Below are 19,504 nucleotides of genomic sequence, written 5' to 3' on the forward strand. Positions count from 1 at the left end.
AAGAGAATATGAGAGATTCTTTCTTCTTGATGGCTGGGTAGTCTGCAACGGTTCAGTTTCCACAGAAATGGCCACGTGTGCAGCAGAGAAAGGAAGTCCTTCAGAGGATCAGGTGGGAGGAAACTTAAAAAACATCAGTGGCAGTGCAGTTGTGTCCTAAAACCCCTTGAGGGAGCCTTCAAAAGAAGTGTCAAGAAACTATCCAATACATGGGGGTCATGACTGGCTTAGAGACTGGACCTTGATGTTCACAGGTGGGGAGGTGCATTCATACTTTTCATATCTGTCCTTGTCAGCAGGCTTCAGAGCAAGACACGGAGTCCCAGCGACGGTTGTCTCCACAGTTCCCCACCAACTCTGACCGAACACTTGAAAGAGAAACGCAGACAGCTGAAATTTCTCTCACCTTCATAGCCTCATTCCAGGCTATGGAGAAAAAGGTGGATTCTCATGCCACGCGGCTGCTAGACTTGGAGGGAAGGGCAGGAACGGCTGAAAAGAAGATCACAGACTGTGAAAAAACAGCAGTGGAAATTGGCAACCAACTGGAGAACAAGTGGGCTGCCCTGGGGACCCTCATCCAGGAGTATGGGCTGCTGCAACGAAGGCTGGAGAACATGGAGAACCTGCTGAAGAACCGGAACTTCTGGATCCTCCGGCTTCCCCCAGGCAGCAAGGGGGAAACCCCCAAAGTGAGTGGTCATGGTTGAATAATGACAGACACCCCACCCAGTTCCATGGTCTGGGTATGCAGACATTATAATGTTTGGTTCCTTTTGTTTTCCTAGGAAGGATTTCAGTTTGTCACAAACAACTTGGAAGGGGATGGACACAGTTAACACCCAGGAAAGGATGGGGAAGCAAGAAGCCCATTCCATGTCCCTGGGGAGGGTGGCAAATAGGCTTATCACAAATATTTGTATTCATACTAACATTGAGAGCACAAAGATGGCCTGAATCTTTCTTTTCATCTTGATTGTATCTTAACTGACATGCTTAGTTGAGAAAGAGACTTGTGGGCCTAACAGCCATGCAAGATGGTTTTTTCTTTTAATTTCTGCATCCTTAAAAATTCTAGGTTTTGCTGTTTGGAATAGATTATGAAATTTGCCTATAATTTTTTATGTTGCTTGATGTATCATTGTGCAGGGGGGATCAGTTCTTGGTTGGTTTGATTTTTTAGAAGTCTGCCATCCTGTGTGTGCTGCTTGGAAATATATTATTTTGAATTAAGTGGAACTTATGACTGAGTAAACCTGCATAGGATCTGGCAGTTAACTTTAAAATAAAGACAGGAGAAAGAAAGGGAATGTCAGCCAAATGCAGGGAAATGTGTGCCAGTCATCATTGGCCCTCTACCCATGGTGAAATGTCTTAAGTTACTCCAGGTGCAATCCTATCATGCTCTGGAACAGGCAACCCAAGAGGCTTGTGCTGTATCCAGTGCAGGATAGGTGCCCAAAGTGGCTCAGTCAGAGGTAAGGGGAAACTCTTCCCCTTACCTCCAGGTAAGCCACTGCAGCTCCTATGGGCCTCCTCGGACATGTGCCGCCTGCTGAGGTGAGAGGAGTGGCTTGCCGCCTCCGAGGAGAGAGGAGTGGCTTGAAGCTGCTCTGCGCTGCTCAGACCCCTGCATCCGCCAAGCTCATCAAGCAAATGTGCTTGATGGTACGTTTGCAACCCTCTTACGCTGGCGCAAGGGACTTGTGCCAGCCTAATGTGCAGTCAGGATTGCACTGTCCATTGCATATCCAACTCAGCAGTACATTTCACAGACACTGTTGTCTTAACTGGCCCTAAGTATGTGGGAGAAGTTGCTACTATTCCTCTCTTGGTATTCAAATGCCCTCTTGTCCTCTCAGTTCTGCATCCTGCTCTGGGTCTGTCACCCCATCCGTAATTAAGGTCCGTAATTCAAGGGACCTTGAATTACCCCATCCGTAATTCAAGGGAGGGCACCAGGATGAGGTCTCTTGTTATCAGGTCTGCTCCCTGGGGCATTTGTTGGGCCGCTGTGAGATACAGGAAGCTGGACTAGATGGGCCTTTGGCCTGATCCAGCGGGGCTTTTCTTATGAAGATACAAAGATGGCATTGGGGGAAGCAGAGCTGATAATCTGTTCTGATTGTTGATTCTGTTGCTATAATATTTCAACAGGTTTTTGATGTTGACTACTTGCATCTCTGTGCTGTGGGCTACTTTGAGCTCCCTCACAAAAAAACAGCAGGATTAACAGTTTTTAAATAAAGGATGTTGGGAATGGGTTCTTGGGTTGCTACCCAAGCTGCTAGGTAGAGCTGTCTCGCTCTGTGTTCTGGAGGCCATCCTAGCCATGGAACTTCTCTGTTTTTAAAGCACTGCTCTCTGTGTTGATACTCCTACACTGCCTGATTCAAAGGGTCGGTCTTTGCCATTAATTTGCTTTGCTCTCTCGGGAAGTCCTGTAATGCTTTGGATGTGGATTTCAATTTCCTGTAAGCTGCTGGGCATCTTCATGACATTTGGTTCTGCCAGTTCTTGGGTAGAGGTTGTTTGTTTCTGGTGAGTACGATAGGAGGACAGTCTACTGAACACAAAGGGCTTACTTTTGAATAAAATGAATAAAACCGTTTCCATATACCTGTATTCAGGGGGCCACAGATCTTTGAGTTCATAACAAGTGGTCCCTCAGTATCCAAGGGATGATTTAGTGACCGTGATTGTGTGTGGTCTGGTTCAGATCCCAAATCACCTACTGACCACCTGGCTGATTTGGGATAAGTGGCTGGTTCTCAACATCATTTCCTCACCTACAGTTTGGTGTGAAGGTGATGCGAGTCCTTGTAATAAGGCAAATGCCTGTGATTTATTTTGGACCACAAATGTCAAGTATGGATCCCAGTTACTGCAAAGGCTACTGTGGAATGTGATGTTGACCAGAAGCATTTCAGGTCATTGTAAATGTGCAACTCTGTTGGTTCCAGGTGCCCGTGACGTTTGATGATGTGTCTGTCTATTTCAATGAGAAAGAGTGGGAGAAACTGGAGGAGTGGCAGAAGGAGCTCTACAAGAACTTGATGAAGGGGAACCATGAGTCTCTCATCTCTCTGGGTAAGGTCATGTGAGTCGCTGCCAGTCTACTACACTGGAGGGGGCCTTTCTTGTTTTTTTGGTTTGAGGCGGATTTGATGCAAGTGGCCAGCCATCTTTTAAAGGCAGCCGTTATTTGCACCAAGGTCCAGATAATCACGGGTTGCCTGCTGCTGGGAATAAATGGTGCAACTCTCTTAGGGTATCACCTCTTCATCTGGGCAATGGTTTTAGCATTGGGAAGCTTGTTCCACTCTTATTTGTCTCTCCTGCTGTTCTTTCGTTATGGGAGTCAAAGCAGCCACAAATAGAAAGGTACAGTAAGACAAACAGCAGCAATTAACACCAACATTCTGCTCTACTTTCTGCACATAGAATCATAGACTGTTGGAAGGTACCTTGGTAGGCATCTAGTCCAACCCTTCAGTACAAGTAACGGCACAGCATCTCTGACAGGTGGCCAACCAGCCTCTGCTGGAAAACCTATAAGGAGGCAGAGCCCCCAGCTGCAGGAGGCAGGCGAAGCCAGAGCTGGGCAGCTCTGACACTTTGGACAGTCTTGTTCATGTCTGAATTGAATCTTCTTCCTTGGTGTTCAACTCTTTGGTTCTAGTCCTGCCCTCAGGAGCCAGAGAGAGTAAGCCTGCTCCTTCTTTGGCATGTCAGTACCTGAACTTCTGATCTGTTGCCTCTTCCTATAGTCATCATTTCTCCAGGTTCGAATACTTAGCTGAAAAGAGTTCCTCACAAGAGTTCTTGGTTTCCAGATTCCTCACCTTCCTAGTTACCCTCCTCCAGATCCCCTTCAGCTTATCAATTACCTTTTTAAAACATGTTGTCCAAAACTGGGTGTAGGTCCAACTAGTGAATCTAACTAGTGAGGTCTAACTAGTGAATGGTAGAGAGGACTTCTCATACTCTGAATTTTTTGTTTTTATGTATTTAATACATTTTAAATAAATAATTTAAATACTTTCTCTGTTTCTGTTAATGCAGCCCAGGATTGCATTAGCTTTTTTTTTTTTTTGCAGTCACAACACAGTGTTCACACTTGCTCCTCCCCCATTCTGTACATTTGCCTCTGTTTATTTATACCTGCATGCAGGACTTTACATTATTTCTTTTGAACTTTATCTTGTTAGCATGCATCCAGTGATTGAACCTGTCACAATAATTTTGAATCCTGACATGATCTTTCAGATTCCCCCCTCCCGCTTTGCATCATCTGCAAATTTGATAAGCATCCCCTTTACCCACTCCCACCCTCCAGGTCATTTAAAAAACAGCATCGTGCTTAAGAAAGAGCCCTGTGGCAGCTCACTGGATACCTCCTGCTAGACTGATGTGGAGCCATTAATTAGCACTTGTCGGGAACAGTTCAACCAGTTTTGAACCCACCTAACAGGAGTACCATCTAGCCCAGTGGTACTCAAACTGGTGGGTTGCGTCCCACCAGCTTGTGTAACACTGCTTCTGGCCCCTTAAGGGATAAGGTAAGGGAAGAGGCAGTGACGTGATCTCCAGGATCGTGTTGCTAATGGAGCAAAGGAGGGGTGCTTTTACTTACAGAGGGCTGCTGCAAAATCTGTAGCAGGTAGCCCCACGCAGCCCTTCGCAGGGCTCCCCGAGTCTTAGACTGTTGAAAAAAAGTGATCACAAACCACTTCCGATTTGTGCTCACAACCAGGATGTTGTTTGTGATCCCTTTTTTTCAACAGTTTAAGGCTTGGGGAGCCCTGCAGATGGCTGCGTGGGGCTCACACAACTTCTGGACATTGCAGCAGCCCTTGCTCTGTAAGTAAAAGCATCCCCTTCTCCGCCATTAGCCACACAGTCCTGGGGATCGCAGTGCTGCTTTCACACCCCTCCCCCACAAAGACTTACCTTGGAAGTTTTATTCCCAAGAAGTTTGAGAACCCCGGATCCAGCCCATGCTTTACAATTTTATCCACAATGAAATTACTCTGGCTTGACTTGTTTGTAACAAACCCCTACTGGCTCCTAGAAATCACCCCATTGTTTACCAAATGCTCACAGACATCCCACTTAGTAGATGATGATGATGTAGTCATCGTCATCGTCGTATATACTGCTTTTGAGGAACAAGTTTTGAGAGACGAGTTGCATATTTTAGTCAAGAGATCAGCAACTTCATTCTTCAATTCCTTAATAACTCTTGGGTGGATGCTGTCACCAGGCCCTGATGACATCCACCCAAGAGTTATTAAGGAATTGAAGAATGAAGTTGCTGATCTCTTGACTAAAATATGCAACTTGTCCCTCAAAACGGCCACAGTGCCAGAGAACTGGAGGATAGCAAATGTCACACCGATTTTTAAAAAGGGAAGGAGGGGGGACCCGGGAAACTATAGGTCAATCAGCCTAACCTAGTATAGATACCAGGTAAGATGGTGGAACGCCTCATCAAAGATATAATCTCAGAACACATAGATGAACAAGCTTTGCTGAGGGAGAATCAGCCTGGCTTCTGTAAGGGTAAGTCTTGCCTCACGAACCTTTTAGAATTCTTTGAAAAGGTCAACAGGCATGTGGATGCGGGAGAACCCATGGACATTATATATCCGGACTTTCAGAAGGCGTTCAACACAGTCCCTCACCAAAGGCACTGAAAAAACTCCACAGTCAGGGAATTAGAGGACAGGTCCTCTCCTGGATTGAGAACTGGTTGAAGACCAGGAAACAGAGAGTGGGTGTCAATGGGCAATTTTCACAGTGGAGAGAGGTGAAAAGCGGTGTGCCCCAAGGATCTGTCCTGGGACTGGTGCTCTTCAACCTCTTCATAAATGACCTGGAGACAGGGTTGAGCAGTGAGGTGGCCAAGTTTGCAGACGACACCAAACTTTTCCAAGTGGTGAGAACCAGAAGTGATTGTGAGGAGCTCCAGAAGGATCTCTCCAAACTGGCAGAATGGGCAGCAAAATGGCAGATGCGTTTCAATATCAGTAAGTGTAAAGTCATGCACATTGGGGCAAAAAATCAAAACTTCACATATAGGCTGATGGGTTCTATGCTGTCTGTGGCAGAACAGAAGAGAGATCTTAGGGTGGTGATGGACAAGTCAATGAAAGTGTCGACCCCATGTGTGGCGGCAGTAAAGAAGGCCAATTCTATGCTTGGGATCGTTAGAAAAGTTATTGAGAACAAAACGGCTAATATTATAATGCCATTGTACAAATCACTGTTAAGGCCACACCTGGAATATTGTGCCTCGTTCTGGTCGCCACATCTCAAAAAGGACATAGTGGAAATGGAAAAGGTGCAAAAGATAGTTACTGGGCTGGGGCACCTTCCTTATGAGGAAAGGCTATGGCGTTTGGGCCTCTTCAGCCTAGAGAAGAGACGCCTGAGGGGGGACATGATTGAGACATACAAAATTATGCATGGGAAGGATAAAGTGGATAGAGAGATGCTCTTTACACTTTCACATAACACCGGAACCAGGGGACATCCACTAAAATTGAGTGCGGACAGACAAAAGAAAATATTTCTTTACTCAGTGTGTGGTTGGTCTTTGGAACTCCTTGCCGCAGGATGTGGTGACGGCATCTGTCCTAGATGCCTTTAAAAGGGGATTGGACAAGTTTCTGGAGGAAAAATCCATTACGGGTTACAAGTCATGATGCGTATGTGCAACCTCCTGATTTTAGAAATGGGCTATGTCAGAATGCCAGATGCAAAGGAGGGCACCAGGATGCACGTTTCTTGTTGTCTGGTGTGCTTCCTGGGGCATTTGGTGGGCCGCTGTGAAATGCAGGAAGCTGGACTAGATGAGCCTATGGCCTGATCCAGTGGGGCTGGATCTTATGGGGTGGGGCATGGTTCTTATGTTCGTATACTTTTCAACAAAAAAGTTCACATAGCAGTTTACAGACACAAATAATAATTTAAATAATCTAAGATCTTTCTAGGTATTGGCATCAAGTTTACCATCTCTAATTTCCTCCCTTGTTTAAAGATAGGAGATTTCATTTGCTCATCCCTAGTTCTCTAGCACATCCCCTGTTCTCTGGGAGTTTGGAATGATTACAGACAGTGGCTCCAAAATCACATCCATAAACTCAGTACTGGGGGGGGGGTAGTTCATCTGGTTTTGGGGATCTCAATTCATTTAGGGTGCAATCCTAACCCCTTATGTCAGTGCTTTCCAGCACTGGCATAGCTGTGCCAATGGGACATATGCTGTATCCTGCAGTTGGGTGTCACCCACGGAGTCCTCGTCAAAGTAAGGGAATGTTTGTTCCCTTACCTTAGGGCTGCATTACCCTTATGTCAGTGCCAGAAAGCACTGACATAAGGGGTTAGGATTGCGCCCTTAAAGTAACATCCTTCACCATCTCTTTATTGTCTTGAGACATGATGCCCCTAGGTCCTAGTTTTTGCAGCTTTGAGGTCAGGCCACCTTCCCCTTGTGGGAGAAGACAGATGCAAAATAAGAGTTGAATAACTCTGTCTTCTTTCCATCATCCAGTGCCACTTCTCCACCTCCTCCACATCACACCTCCTGCTGACCTTTGATCTTCCTCTTCTTTTGAACATAGCAACAATAAAAAACCCATTTTTGTTGTCTTTAGAATCCCAGGTGAGCCTCTGCTCACACTGTGCTTTAGCTTTCCTGACATAAACCCTGCAGTTTGGTCTATGCTTATGTATTGTTCCGTAATAACTGACCCTCATCTACTTCTCATGCATATACTTCTCAGATTTTCTCTTGGGCTGTTATTTTCTTTAACAGTTCTAGATTTCTGTGTGGGTTTGTACAATCCTACATAAGAACATAAGAACAGCCCCACTGGATCAGGCCATAGGCCCATCTAGTCCAGCTTCCAGTATCTCACAGTGGCCCACCAAATGCCCCAGGGAGCACACCAGATAACAAGAGACCTCATCCTGGTGCCCTCCCTTGCATCTGGCATTCTGACATAACCCATTTCTAAAATCAGGAGGTTGCGCATGCACATCATGGCTTGTACCCCGTAATGGATTTTTCCTCCAGAAACTTGTCCAATCCCCTTTACTCAGAGTGTGGTCGGTCTGTGGAACTCCTTGCCACAGGATGTGGTGCTGGCGTCTAGCCTAGACGCCTTTAAAAGGGGATTGGACAAGTTTCTGGAGGAAAAATCCATTATGGGGTACAAGCCATGATGTGTATGCGCAACCTCCTGATTTTAGAAATGGGTTATGTCAGAATGCCAGATGCAGAGGAGGGCACCAGGATGAGGTCTCTTGTTATCTGGTGTGCTTCCTGGAGCATTTGGTGGGCCGCTGTGAGATACAGGAAGCTGGACTAGATGGGCCTATGGCCTGATCCAGTGGGGCTGTTCTTATGTTCTTATGTTTAAAGGCGTCTAGGCCAGACGACAGCACCACATCCTGTGGCAAGGAGTTCCACAGACCGACCACACGCTGAGTAAAGAAATATTTTCTTTTGTCTGTCCTAACCCGCCCAACACTCAATTTGAGTGGATGTCCCCTGGTTCTGGTATTATGTGAGAGTGTAAAGAGCATCTCCCTATCCACTCTGTCCATCCCCTGCATAATTTTGTATGTCTCAATCATGTCCCCCCTCAGGCGTCTCTTTTCTAGGCTGAAGAGGCCCAAACGCTGTAGCCTTTCCTCATAAGGAAAGTGCCCCAGCCCCGTAATCATCTTAGTCGCTCTCTTTTGCACCTTTTCCATTTCCACTATGTCTTTTTTGAGATGCGGCGACCAGAACTGGACACAATACTCCAGGTGTGGCCTTACCATAGATTTGTACAACGGCATTATAATATTAGCCGTTTTGTTCCCAATACCCTTCCTAATGATCCCAAGCATAGAATTGGCCTTCTTCACTGCCGCCGCACATTGGGTTGACAAAGAATCCTGATATATTCTGTTGGATGTGCTCATTTTGAATGAGTTATCCCCTTCCAATCTTCTCCCATCAGCTTTCCATGATGCCTATCATATTGCATTTGCCTTCCCAGATTAGATTTGCAAACTTGTCCTGTTTGTTTCCCATACTGTGAGCACTAGTGCATAGATATTAGGAGACCAGATTCCCTGGTGCAGGTTCTTGCAAGGCTGCATTCATTCCCTTCCCAAGTCTCCTTCTGTCTCTTGCATTTTTGTCTCTGGTACCTGGCTTGATTCCTGGTTCTCTATTTCTGTCTCTGACCCCTTTTGTGTTTAGTGTAAAGCGCTCTTTACATATAGCTGCCTCCTTGAAAGGGAGACTGATGTCTCCTTGCTCTGCTCTCAGCCAGTGGCATAGCCAAGGCACCTGCTACTGAGGTTGAAAGAAGATTTTGTAGCCCCCCTTCATGACAAAATTTAAATTTAATTGATTAGGTAAATAAAAAGTGTGTCCTGTATTGATTAGAGACACTGTGCTGGGGTGAAGGGGGACAGTTATTCTTCCTCTACTAAATATAAGAGGAGCGCCATTTGAAAAAGCGCCTCTTTACCCAGTTAGCAGGAGTAACTGTATTATGATACATGGAAATAAGAGCTGATTCATATTAATACCTTATTAGTTCCCTGCTGTATCATAATAACACCTAATTGGTTCTCAGAACGATCAGTATCATTGGTCAGTTTTGAGTTAATAAAATTCAGCTTTTGTTAGATAATGCAGTTGTATTATTTGACTATAACTGGTTATTCTGGTTATTACTCCAGGTGTGGCCTTACCATAGATTTGTACAACGGCATTATAATATTAGCCGTTTTGTTCTCAATACTTTTCCTAATGATCCCAAGCATAGAATTGGCCTTCTTCACTGCCGCCGCACATTGGGTCGACACTTTCATCCACCTGTCCACCCCCCCCCCAAGATCTCTCTCCTGAGCTGTCACAGACATCTCAGAACACTTTATTAGCGTTTATTGAAGCCCTTTTTAAACTCTTTATTAGCCCTCTATTGAAACGCATCTGCCATTTCTGTGCTGCTGATGGACAAACAAGAAAATAGGCTGGTGAGAACCATGTGGCTGCAAAGCTGATGACACTTGTAAGGGGCATGAAGACCATCTCCCTGAAGTGCCACTGAAATGGATTTGACTTATGTGAAAGGTGGTGCCCAGAGAGTAAGAATGAAATAACTCATACACTCTTCCTCCCACAGACTATGCCATTTCAAAGCCAGGCGTCTTGGCCCAGACAGAGCTGGGTGCCGACTCATGTCTTGGAGATGAGCAGGACTCAGAGGAACAAGGGAGCCCTCCTGACCCTGCTGCAGGTGGGTGCTATTGATAGGGAAGGGGGGCTCCAAGGATGTGTTGGAGCCTGAGAGTTTACACTGGTGGTCTGTCCTGCAGGAGATTCGGGGTGTGTGCAGCAGAGGCAGTTAAGGGGGGGTCAGTCAGTTTAAGCTGAGACCCTTCAGTATTGCATCTCTCATGCACATACCTATCCCACAAAATCCTTGCATCTCTGCATCACGAAGAGGCAAGGAGTAGCTTTCTGTATCAGCTGAAGCTTCTGAATCATCTTCAGGTGCAGCCCTGCATACAGAGGTCCATTTCTAGGATTCAGAGCACATAGGCTAGAAGCACTGTTCCTATATCCATGAAAGGTTGACATGAAAATGTCAGGGGTTGCCTGGACAATGCCACTGTTCATCTTCTAGAAGCAACGGCAAAACTAGATTGTGTCCCTGTCATGAAACCATCTCTGGCCATGGTGTTCTCAGTTCCCTGAAAAGATCTATATCTTCCAGTGTCAATTCCACCTTGTCTGAAAGCCAAGTTCTCAGTCTGTTTGACATCATCCCCCCAACTGCCATTTCCAAAACTGGAGTCAGATAATACAAGGGAGGTGTTGAACCTGCATTCAACTCGTAGAAGCGAGAATCCCCCTGGGATGACTTTTGATAAGGAAAGATGGGGTGTAAGTTTGCTTCAATAAAATACATACTGCATTCTGCTGAATGCTGGACATTACTCCACGGGCAATGTCCACTCCCAATTACTCCCACTTTACCCAGGCCTTGCGCACAGGAGAGGACTTGCCAACTTCGCCATACGGCGTCGGCACAACATGGGAAGCAGCAGTTTACCGGTTATAAGTCTTTGCTCAATTGGCGTAGAGCGTGACACCAGGGGCTGCTTCCAACAGTGGGAGAGATCATTGCATCTCATTGGGTAGCTACCGCCGGCCTTAAGCTGTCCCCGGCCTGTTAACGGTCTGTTAACGGTCTGTCAACCTCATGGGGTGCGTGGGGTTTTGGATGAAAACTGACAAGCAGATCGACAACTCTGCACCAGGCAACAGAAAACAGAAAACTCCTGCCCTAAAGCTGGGCACTTGGAACGTTAGGACAATGACACCTGGCTTCTCTGACGACCTGCAAGAAATAGACAACACCCACAAAACAGCTGTCATCGACATGGAGCTGAGCAGACTGCAGATGTACATCGTCGCCCTTCAAGAGACGAGGCTACCGGACTCAGGATCTGTCAAGGAGAGAAATTTCTCATTTTCCACCTTGTGCAGGAAGTGAAAGAATTTTGTCCCTGCAGCTCCACTCATCAGCAGGACTTGTCACTCTCATCAGTGCATATGCACCGAGTCTGTCATCTTCAGCAGAAGCTAAAGACAAATTCTATGATGACCTGGCCACCACTATCAAAAAAATCCCTGAAAAAGAGCCATTTTTCATCCTTGGTGATTTCAGTGCTAGAGTTGGTGCTGATCACAGTTTGTGGCCCACTTGCTTAGGCCAGTTTGGCACTGGGAGGATGAATGAAAATGGCCAACACCTGCTAGAGCTTTGCTGTCATCACAGTCTCTGCGTCAGCAACACCTTCTTCAACATGAAGCCCCAACATAGAGTCTCTTGGAGACACCCAAGATCAAAGCACTGGCACCAGCTCGACCTGATTCTCACCAGACGCTCCAGCCTTCCCAGCATCAAGATCACATGCAGCTATCAGAGTGCTGCCTGTGACACTGACCACTCCCTGGCGTGCAGCAGAGTGAAACTGCTAATTAAGCGACTGTATCACACGAAAAGGGAAGGAAGACCTCGCATTGACACCAGCAAGACCCGGGACCAGGGAAAAGTGGAGGAATTTGCACGAGTGCTTGAGGAATCTCTTCCAGGCCCGGCCAATGCAGATGCTTCCAACAGATGGGAACATTTCAAAAATGCCGTTTACAACACTGCCTTGTCCATATTCGGCAAGAAGGCCAACAAGACGGCAGACTGGTTTGAAGCCCACTCTGAGGAGTTGACACCAGTCATTGAGGAAAAGAGGAGAGCTCTAGCAGCATACAAAGCCTGTCCCAGTGAGCACAACCTGCAGGTCCTTCAAGCTGCTTGCAACAAAGTCCAGAAGACTGCCAGGAGATGTGCTAATGACTACTGGCTCCAGCTCCGTTCCCAGATACAGATAGCAGCGGACACAGGCAACATCAAGAGGATGTATGACGGTATCAAGCTGGCCCTAGGTCCAACACAGAAGAAAACTGCCCCTCTGAAGTCTGCCATAGGCGAGGTCATCCAGGATCGGGCGCAGCAGATGGGACGATGGGTGCAGCACTCTGAGCTATATTCTCGAGAAAATGCAGTAACCAAGGAAGCACTGAACAACGTTGAGTGCCTGCCTGTGTTGGAGGAGCTTGACAGTGAACCAACCCTAGCAGAACTTCACATTGCCCTGGACTCCCTTGCCTCTGGCAAGGCACCTGGGAAAGAGCATCCCTGCTAAAGTCCTAAAGTGCTGCAAAGAGATCATCACCACTGAGCTGCATGAAATTCTCTGCTGGAGAGAAGGTGGAGTACCACAGACATGAGGGATGCAAATATCGTCACGCTGTACAAGAACAAAGGCGACAGGGGCAACTGCAATAACTACCGTGGCATCCAACAGGTCCACCACTGATACAGTATTCTCTCTTAGACAGCTGCAGGAGAAATGCAGGGAACGACGACAGCCACTCTTTATAGCCTTCATAGATCTCACGAAGGCTTTCAACCTGGTCAGCAGGGACGGCCTCTTCAAGATTCTCCCCAAGATCGGATGTCCACCCAGGCTCCTCAGCATCATCAGGTCTTTCCACGAGGACATGAAGGGCACTGTACTCTTTGATGGCTCCACATCAGACCCCTTTGACATCCGAAGCGAAGCAGGGCTGTGTTCTCATGCTGACCTTGCTGTCCTGCTGAAGCAGGCCTTTGGAACTGCAACAGAAGGCATCTGTCTCTGGACCAGATCAGACGGAAAGCTCTTCAACCTCTGAGAGCAAAGTCCAGCTGAAATGTCTGCGTGACTTCCTCTTTGCCGACGATGCAGCTGTCACCACCTACTCTGCCAAAGATCTCCAGCAGCGCATGAACTGTTTTAGCAAGGCCTGCCAAGACTTTGGACTGACAATCAGCCTGAAGAAAACACAAGTCATGGTTCAGGATGTGGACTCACCTCCCTGCATTGCAATCTCTGCGCATGAGCTGGAGGTTGTCCATGACTTTGTGTACCTTGGCTCAACGATCTCCGACACTTTTTCTCTGGATACCGAGCTAAACAAACACATCGGTAAAGCAGCTACCATGTTTTCCAGACTCACAAAGAGAGTCTGGTCCAACAAGAAGCTAACGGAACATACCAAGAACCAGGTCTCCAGAGCTTGCGTCTTGAGTACACTTCTGTACTGCAGTGAGTCATGGACTCTTCACTCACAACAGGAGAAGAAGCTGAATGTTCTCCACATGCGCTGCCTCCAACACATCCTCGGTATCACCTGGCAGGACAAAGTCCCAAGCAACACAGTCCTGGAACGAGCTGGAATCCCCAGCGTGTATACACTGCTGAAATAAAGACACCTGCGTTGGCTTGGTCATGTCATGAGAATGGGCAATGGTTGGATCCCAAAGGATCTCCTCTATGGAGAACTTGTGCAGGGAAAGCGCCCTATGGGTAGACCACAGCTGAGCTACAAGGTTATCTGCAAGAGGGATCTGAAAGCCTTAGGAATGAACCTCAACAGATGGGAAACTTTGGCCTCTGAGCATTCTGTTTGGAGGCAGGCTGTGCAGCATAGCCTTTCCCAGTTTGAAGAGACACTTGGCCAACAGACTGAGGCAAAGAGGCAAAGAAGGAAGGCCCATAGCCAGGGAGACATACCAGGGACACTGCACTTGCTCCCAGTGTGGAAGGGATTGTCACTCCCGAATCGGCTTTTTCAGCCACACTAGATGCTGTACCAGAACCACTATTCAGAGCGCAACACCATAGTCTTCCGAGACTGAAGGTTGCCAACATGGCTCCACGGGCTCATTTCCTGACTATTCTGCAAGAAAGGATTAAATCACTTCACCCGTTGCTTGAACAGCAGCTGAACACTTCTAGTCTGCTGTAACGTTTCTTTTCTCTGGTGCCACCTATTTTTGGAACTTGTATCAGTTCTGCGTTTAGATGCACAGATCATTTTTCTAATTTCAAGATTTATCTGTGAATGCATCACTTTAAGTGTCTACCCCTTCAGCTTGGGAGTAGCAGTTTGGTGGATGGAAGGTGTTACCTTTTGCTCCCAGAATCAGGTTACCTGAGTTCCTTAAGAGGGACCAATTGACTGTTAATCTGGTTTAGGTCTTGGGCGAATGTGACTCCATGGCTCAGATAGGGAGCCCCTCAGGGCAGGGACCTGACTCTTCCCTCTCTCAGAAGTGCACTCTGCGTGGATGGCCCTGTCTTTATAATATGCCACAAACATTTGTTTATTTCCATATCTTTTTGCTGCTTATTGATTTAAAAAAACCTAGAGTGGCTTATAATAGATTTAAAAACAATAATAAAACAATCCTTAATATCACAACAGTAAAAGTGTGTGAGAAATCAACAACATCCCCCCCCCCCCCCGCAAAAAAAAAACAACTGGGTGAAGGCAAGTTGTCAATCAGCAAGTCAGGAAAACCAGGACAAGTATGTTCTGAAGTCCAGGTGTGGCTGCAGAAAAGGTCCTCTCTTGTGTGCTGAATTTCAGGTGTCATTGGCACGTAAAGCAGCTCCTCTCCTGAAGACCTTAGTGGGTGGGCAGACTCCGTGGAATTATTGCCAGTGGGCAGCAAACAGATGAAGTGCTTTTGTCTGAGGCAGCCACTTTTTCCCTTTTCCACTTCACAAACAACCTTTTTCCGGCCCATGGGCACAGTCTGCCAGCAAAGCCATTCTGTGTCATGGCTTCTGCCTCTTCTTCGGTCTTCTTCTTCAGTGCCCGGTCTTCTCTTCCTGGAGATGTTGGGTGGGAGGTCATGAACCTGAGCCTGTCTCTTAGTTGCCCTGGCAGTCCATGCCTCAAACCTGAAACCTTGACCACGCTGACTTTCCCACAGCAGAAACAATGTCTTCTGTGAGTCAGTGGGTTTACCTCCCTCCCAGTCTGGAACTAGGGGTTGAACAAGGTTACTGGTACCTCTGGTGCAGTGCTAGCCACTGCTCAGTTGACATGCAACTGATGCACCGCAAGACCTGTGAAGGGGGGCTCTGGGGAACATGGGTGTATCAGAAGGAGGGGAGGCCCATGATGCCAGCCCTGGCTTTGCAGAGCCCATGGCTGCAGGCATCTATTTTCAGAGGGCTACTCCTGCAGCTCATCAGAAGCTTTTCTCTCCACATTGCAGCAGGCATCAGGGTGGTGATCAAAACGGAGGAGCCCCATTCCGATGACTGCCCAGAAGACCTGGAGCAGCACCAGATGTCTGGGAGCTCAGAGGGGGATTTCCCAGGCCTGGACCAGGAAGCCCCCTGTGGGAGTCCGTACAGCACAACTATTCCTATGGGCGACTTTGCAGGGAACAATCTGGAGGAATCAGGCGCGTATGACGTGGGCTTCGGGGAGATCAAGAGAGTCACTGTCCAACATGGCAGCTGCACAGGTAAGGATTTATGGAGTGCTCTTTCCCCTATTGCTGCCCGATTTCTAACCTGTTTTGGCTCTGAGCAGATGGCATCACTTGTGGGGCATCCTCAGAACATAAGTGGGGGAGCATATCGTGATCATTGTCTAACTGGAGAACTGAGAGTGGTGTTTTGCCTGGCCAGCCAGGGAATACCTGGCCATGCAGGGATTTGGATGCAGGTCTTCCAGACCCAGCATATTTGTCCAGATACATTCTGGCCCTTGCCTTGACATCAGGATTGTGAACTCCTGACCAGGAGAGGTCAGCTTTGCAGTGGGGCAAAGGTGCATCTACTAAAAATCACCCTGCACAGCATGTGTTGTATATTTACTATTTAAAAACATTTCTACCCTGCCTGTCTGCCTCAATTTAGATGCATTCGGAATCTCTCTCCTATGCCTTGCACCAATCAGAAGTTAACCTTTCTGGATGAGTGGTGCCACCAGGCCCTGGGGAAATCCCAGCTCACCCTCAGCCCCCAGGCTACTGGTGGAGCAAATTCAGGGATTCCTAAAGCCAAACAAAGCTCCAATGTAATACTTTGGTGTGAACTGCAGAATGTGCTCCTTTTTATTCTCAGTGTAGGATCCAAGCCCCTAGGCACTTAGAGCATTTCAGCAAACTGGGACTGCCAGCAAACTGGCAGAGTTTTTCCAAGAAAGCTTAGAAATTACTTAATCTCCAGAAGTCTTAATATTCTTCTTAATATGTGATGCATCTCATGCCCTGATTTTGTTTCTTTCCCCTGCCACAAGATGATGGAATTGTGATCAAAATGGAGGAAGAGGAGGAGGAAGAGGAGGAGGAGGAAGAAGATGATCCTGTCAGCCTAGAGCCACGTGGGCTGTTCTCCTCGAGAGCTGAGCCGCCGTGCTCCTTGAATTGCAACATGGAAGTGATGCGGGAGGACCAGCGGGTTGCAAAGCCTCCCAGAGCCACAGTGGGCATCTGTGCCCCCCTGTGTGAGAGAGACACTAGTGTGGAGGCACGTCCAGTCACCCTCCAGCAAAGGAATAGAACACGGGAGAGGCCGTACGTGTGCCCAGAGTGCGGCAAGAGCTTCATGTTACGCATCAATTACATCATCCACCAGCGCAACCACCTCAAGGAGGGCCCATATGAGTGCCATGCCTGCGACCTCAGCTTCCGCCTCAAGCAGCAGTTCTTGCTACACCAGCGGCTGCACACTGCAAGGCGAGGGGTGGCTCCTCCACCCCGCCGTGGACAGGCCTTCCCTGACAAGCGCAGCCACAAGCCACAGGCCAGGCCGCCTCCGCCTCCTGGGAAGCCCTACAAGTGCAGCGAGTGTGAGAGCAGCTTCAGTCACAAGTCCAGCTTGAGTAAGCATCAGATCACGCATGTGGGTGAGCGGCCATATGCCTGCAGTGAGTGCCGCAAGAGCTTTCGGCTGCAGATCTCGCTGGCAATGCACCAGCGAGTGCATGCTGGCAAGAGTGAGCTCTCCTTCATCTGCCCGCAGTGTGGAAAGGCCTTCAGCCGGCCCTCTCACCTCCTGCGGCACCAGCGGACTCACACAGGTGAGCGGCCCTACAAGTGCAGCCAGTGTGACAAGACCTTCAGTGAGAAGTCTAAGCTGACTAACCACTACCGAGTACACACTCGTGAGCGCCCCCATGCCTGCAGCGAATGTGGCAAAGGCTTCATCCGGAAGCACCATCTGTTGGAACACCAGCGCATCCACACTGGGGAGCGACCATACCACTGTGCTGAGTGTGGGAAGAATTTCACCCAGAAGCACCACCTGCTGGAGCACCAGCGGGCTCACACTGGCGAGCGCCCCTACCCCTGCACGGAATGCGCCAAGTGCTTCCGCTATAAACAGTCGCTTAAGTACCACTTACGGACACACATGGGGGAATGAGGGCTGCTCCCTACTCATCCAATGCCTGGCATTGGGACAGAGGACCAACGGGGGCAGGGGAGTCCTTCATGCATACCCTTCTACCCCCAGGAGCACAGACTTATGGCCTGTTCTCTTACATAAATAACGGGTTCAGAATCAAACTAACCACACCTGCTGGCACAGTGATGCTTGCCAGACCTGAATTCTCCTCTTTGCTTCTGCCCTCCCCACCCCATTCTGTTCTTTTTGATAATAAATGTGGAGTCTGATTTATTTGGTAAGCAAATGCCTTCAGGTTTCAAGTTTGTCTCCTTAACTGTTGGAACTTTGCATCTTGGAAAACAGCTGGGTGAACTGAAGGGGATTGTGGTGGTGGGGGGAATCAGGAAAGGATCAAGTTCTGAGATAGTGAATTGTGCCAACTTGACATGTTTAGACTTGAGGGTAGATCCAAGGGAACCAACTAAGCAGGGCCTGTAGAATCCCCACATCCTAAACTTTTCCACTGGATGTGCATATCAAAATTCACTGTGCAAACTGGAGCGTCTTTACATTCTAGTTGCACAGTTTGGAGTTCTTGGTGTGTTTGGCAGGATTTGATTTGTCCCAGTTTGCTTTTTCTTCTGGGAAAGAAGGTAGGGATTCAGATACTGGGGAGAGGGCAAAAGGTGAGCTGAAGGAAGAAAACCCTGTCTCTGTTACCCTGAAGGCCTCCAGATGTATTCCTTCTCTTGCTAATAACACATTGGAAGCAACTTTAAGGCAGATCACTGTTCCATCCCTGCTTACTCAGACTAGAAGCAGCTCTCTGGAGCCTTTGTCAGTTTGGGCTGGAGATGCTGGGGACTGAACCTTGGGACCTGGTGTGCAAACTGTGCGCTCTCTCCATGAGCTGTTGCCCAGATGCATGTGCTCAGGAATGTTTTGGAACTTTGGACCATGAGAGCTAGGATCTGGGTTCTCAGAATCTGGTAGATTTTATCGTTGTGCATGCTTATTTATCCTTGGGTAGATAGATGGTGTAAATGGTGTTTTACAAAGAGTGCATAAACAGGTTGATGATACCGATGTAAGGGGAACAGCGGAGGGGAGGAGGAATGGGATGGGAGGAGTGGTAAACAGGGAATACACCTGTGATTTGTGCATTGGGAACAGCAAAGGAGATATTGTAATGTGCGGCATGCACTAGGATGATGTTCTAGATCAGTGATTTTCAACCACTGTGCTGCAGCACATTGGTGTGCCGTGAATGTACCATAGGAGTTTGGGGGATGATCATATATTAATAGGGCCATTGGGAAATGTGAGCCCCCTACTAGCAGCAACATGTGTCTTCTGAACTGTCAAAATCGATGGTGGGCCTTGACAATTTAGTGCCTTCTCAGTGTGTCATGAAATGAAAAGGGGTGAAAATCACTGTTCTAGATCATAGCTTCTAAATGCTGAAAAGTGTGTAAGCCTTTTCCATGACCTCTGAGGATAAAACAAGGGAGGTGGAATGTAGTAGTGATTCATATTTTCCTCAGCCCAGATCCAGAAGCCTCTGAAGTACTCATCGTGGACAGTAAGCATCTCTAACTTTTCTTGGCCAAGGAGTGCGTGAACATAACAGCTGAAGACTGTGGGAGTCATTCTCTCTGCTTAAACACATTTCTTTCTGCTGCAGACA

At 47.7% G+C, this 19,504-nt stretch overlaps 1 protein-coding gene across 1 annotated transcript; it reads left to right on the forward strand.

Annotated features, from left to right (window-relative positions):
• Window positions 1–302: 302 nt before the first annotated feature.
• Window positions 303–18,105, forward strand: LOC136651883 (zinc finger protein 777-like). The gene is made up of 5 exons (XM_066628616.1): window positions 303–692; window positions 2,964–3,090; window positions 10,197–10,310; window positions 15,693–15,947; window positions 16,727–18,105. The coding sequence occupies exons 1-5, from the start codon at window positions 429–431 to the stop codon at window positions 17,851–17,853; spliced, it is 1,887 nt and encodes a 628-aa protein (XP_066484713.1). The 5' UTR covers window positions 303–428; the 3' UTR covers window positions 17,854–18,105.
• Window positions 18,106–19,504: the final 1,399 nt, after the last annotated feature.

This window comes from Tiliqua scincoides, chromosome 5 (assembly GCF_035046505.1).
Source record: "Tiliqua scincoides isolate rTilSci1 chromosome 5, rTilSci1.hap2, whole genome shotgun sequence".
NCBI lineage: Eukaryota > Metazoa > Chordata > Lepidosauria > Squamata > Scincidae > Tiliqua > Tiliqua scincoides.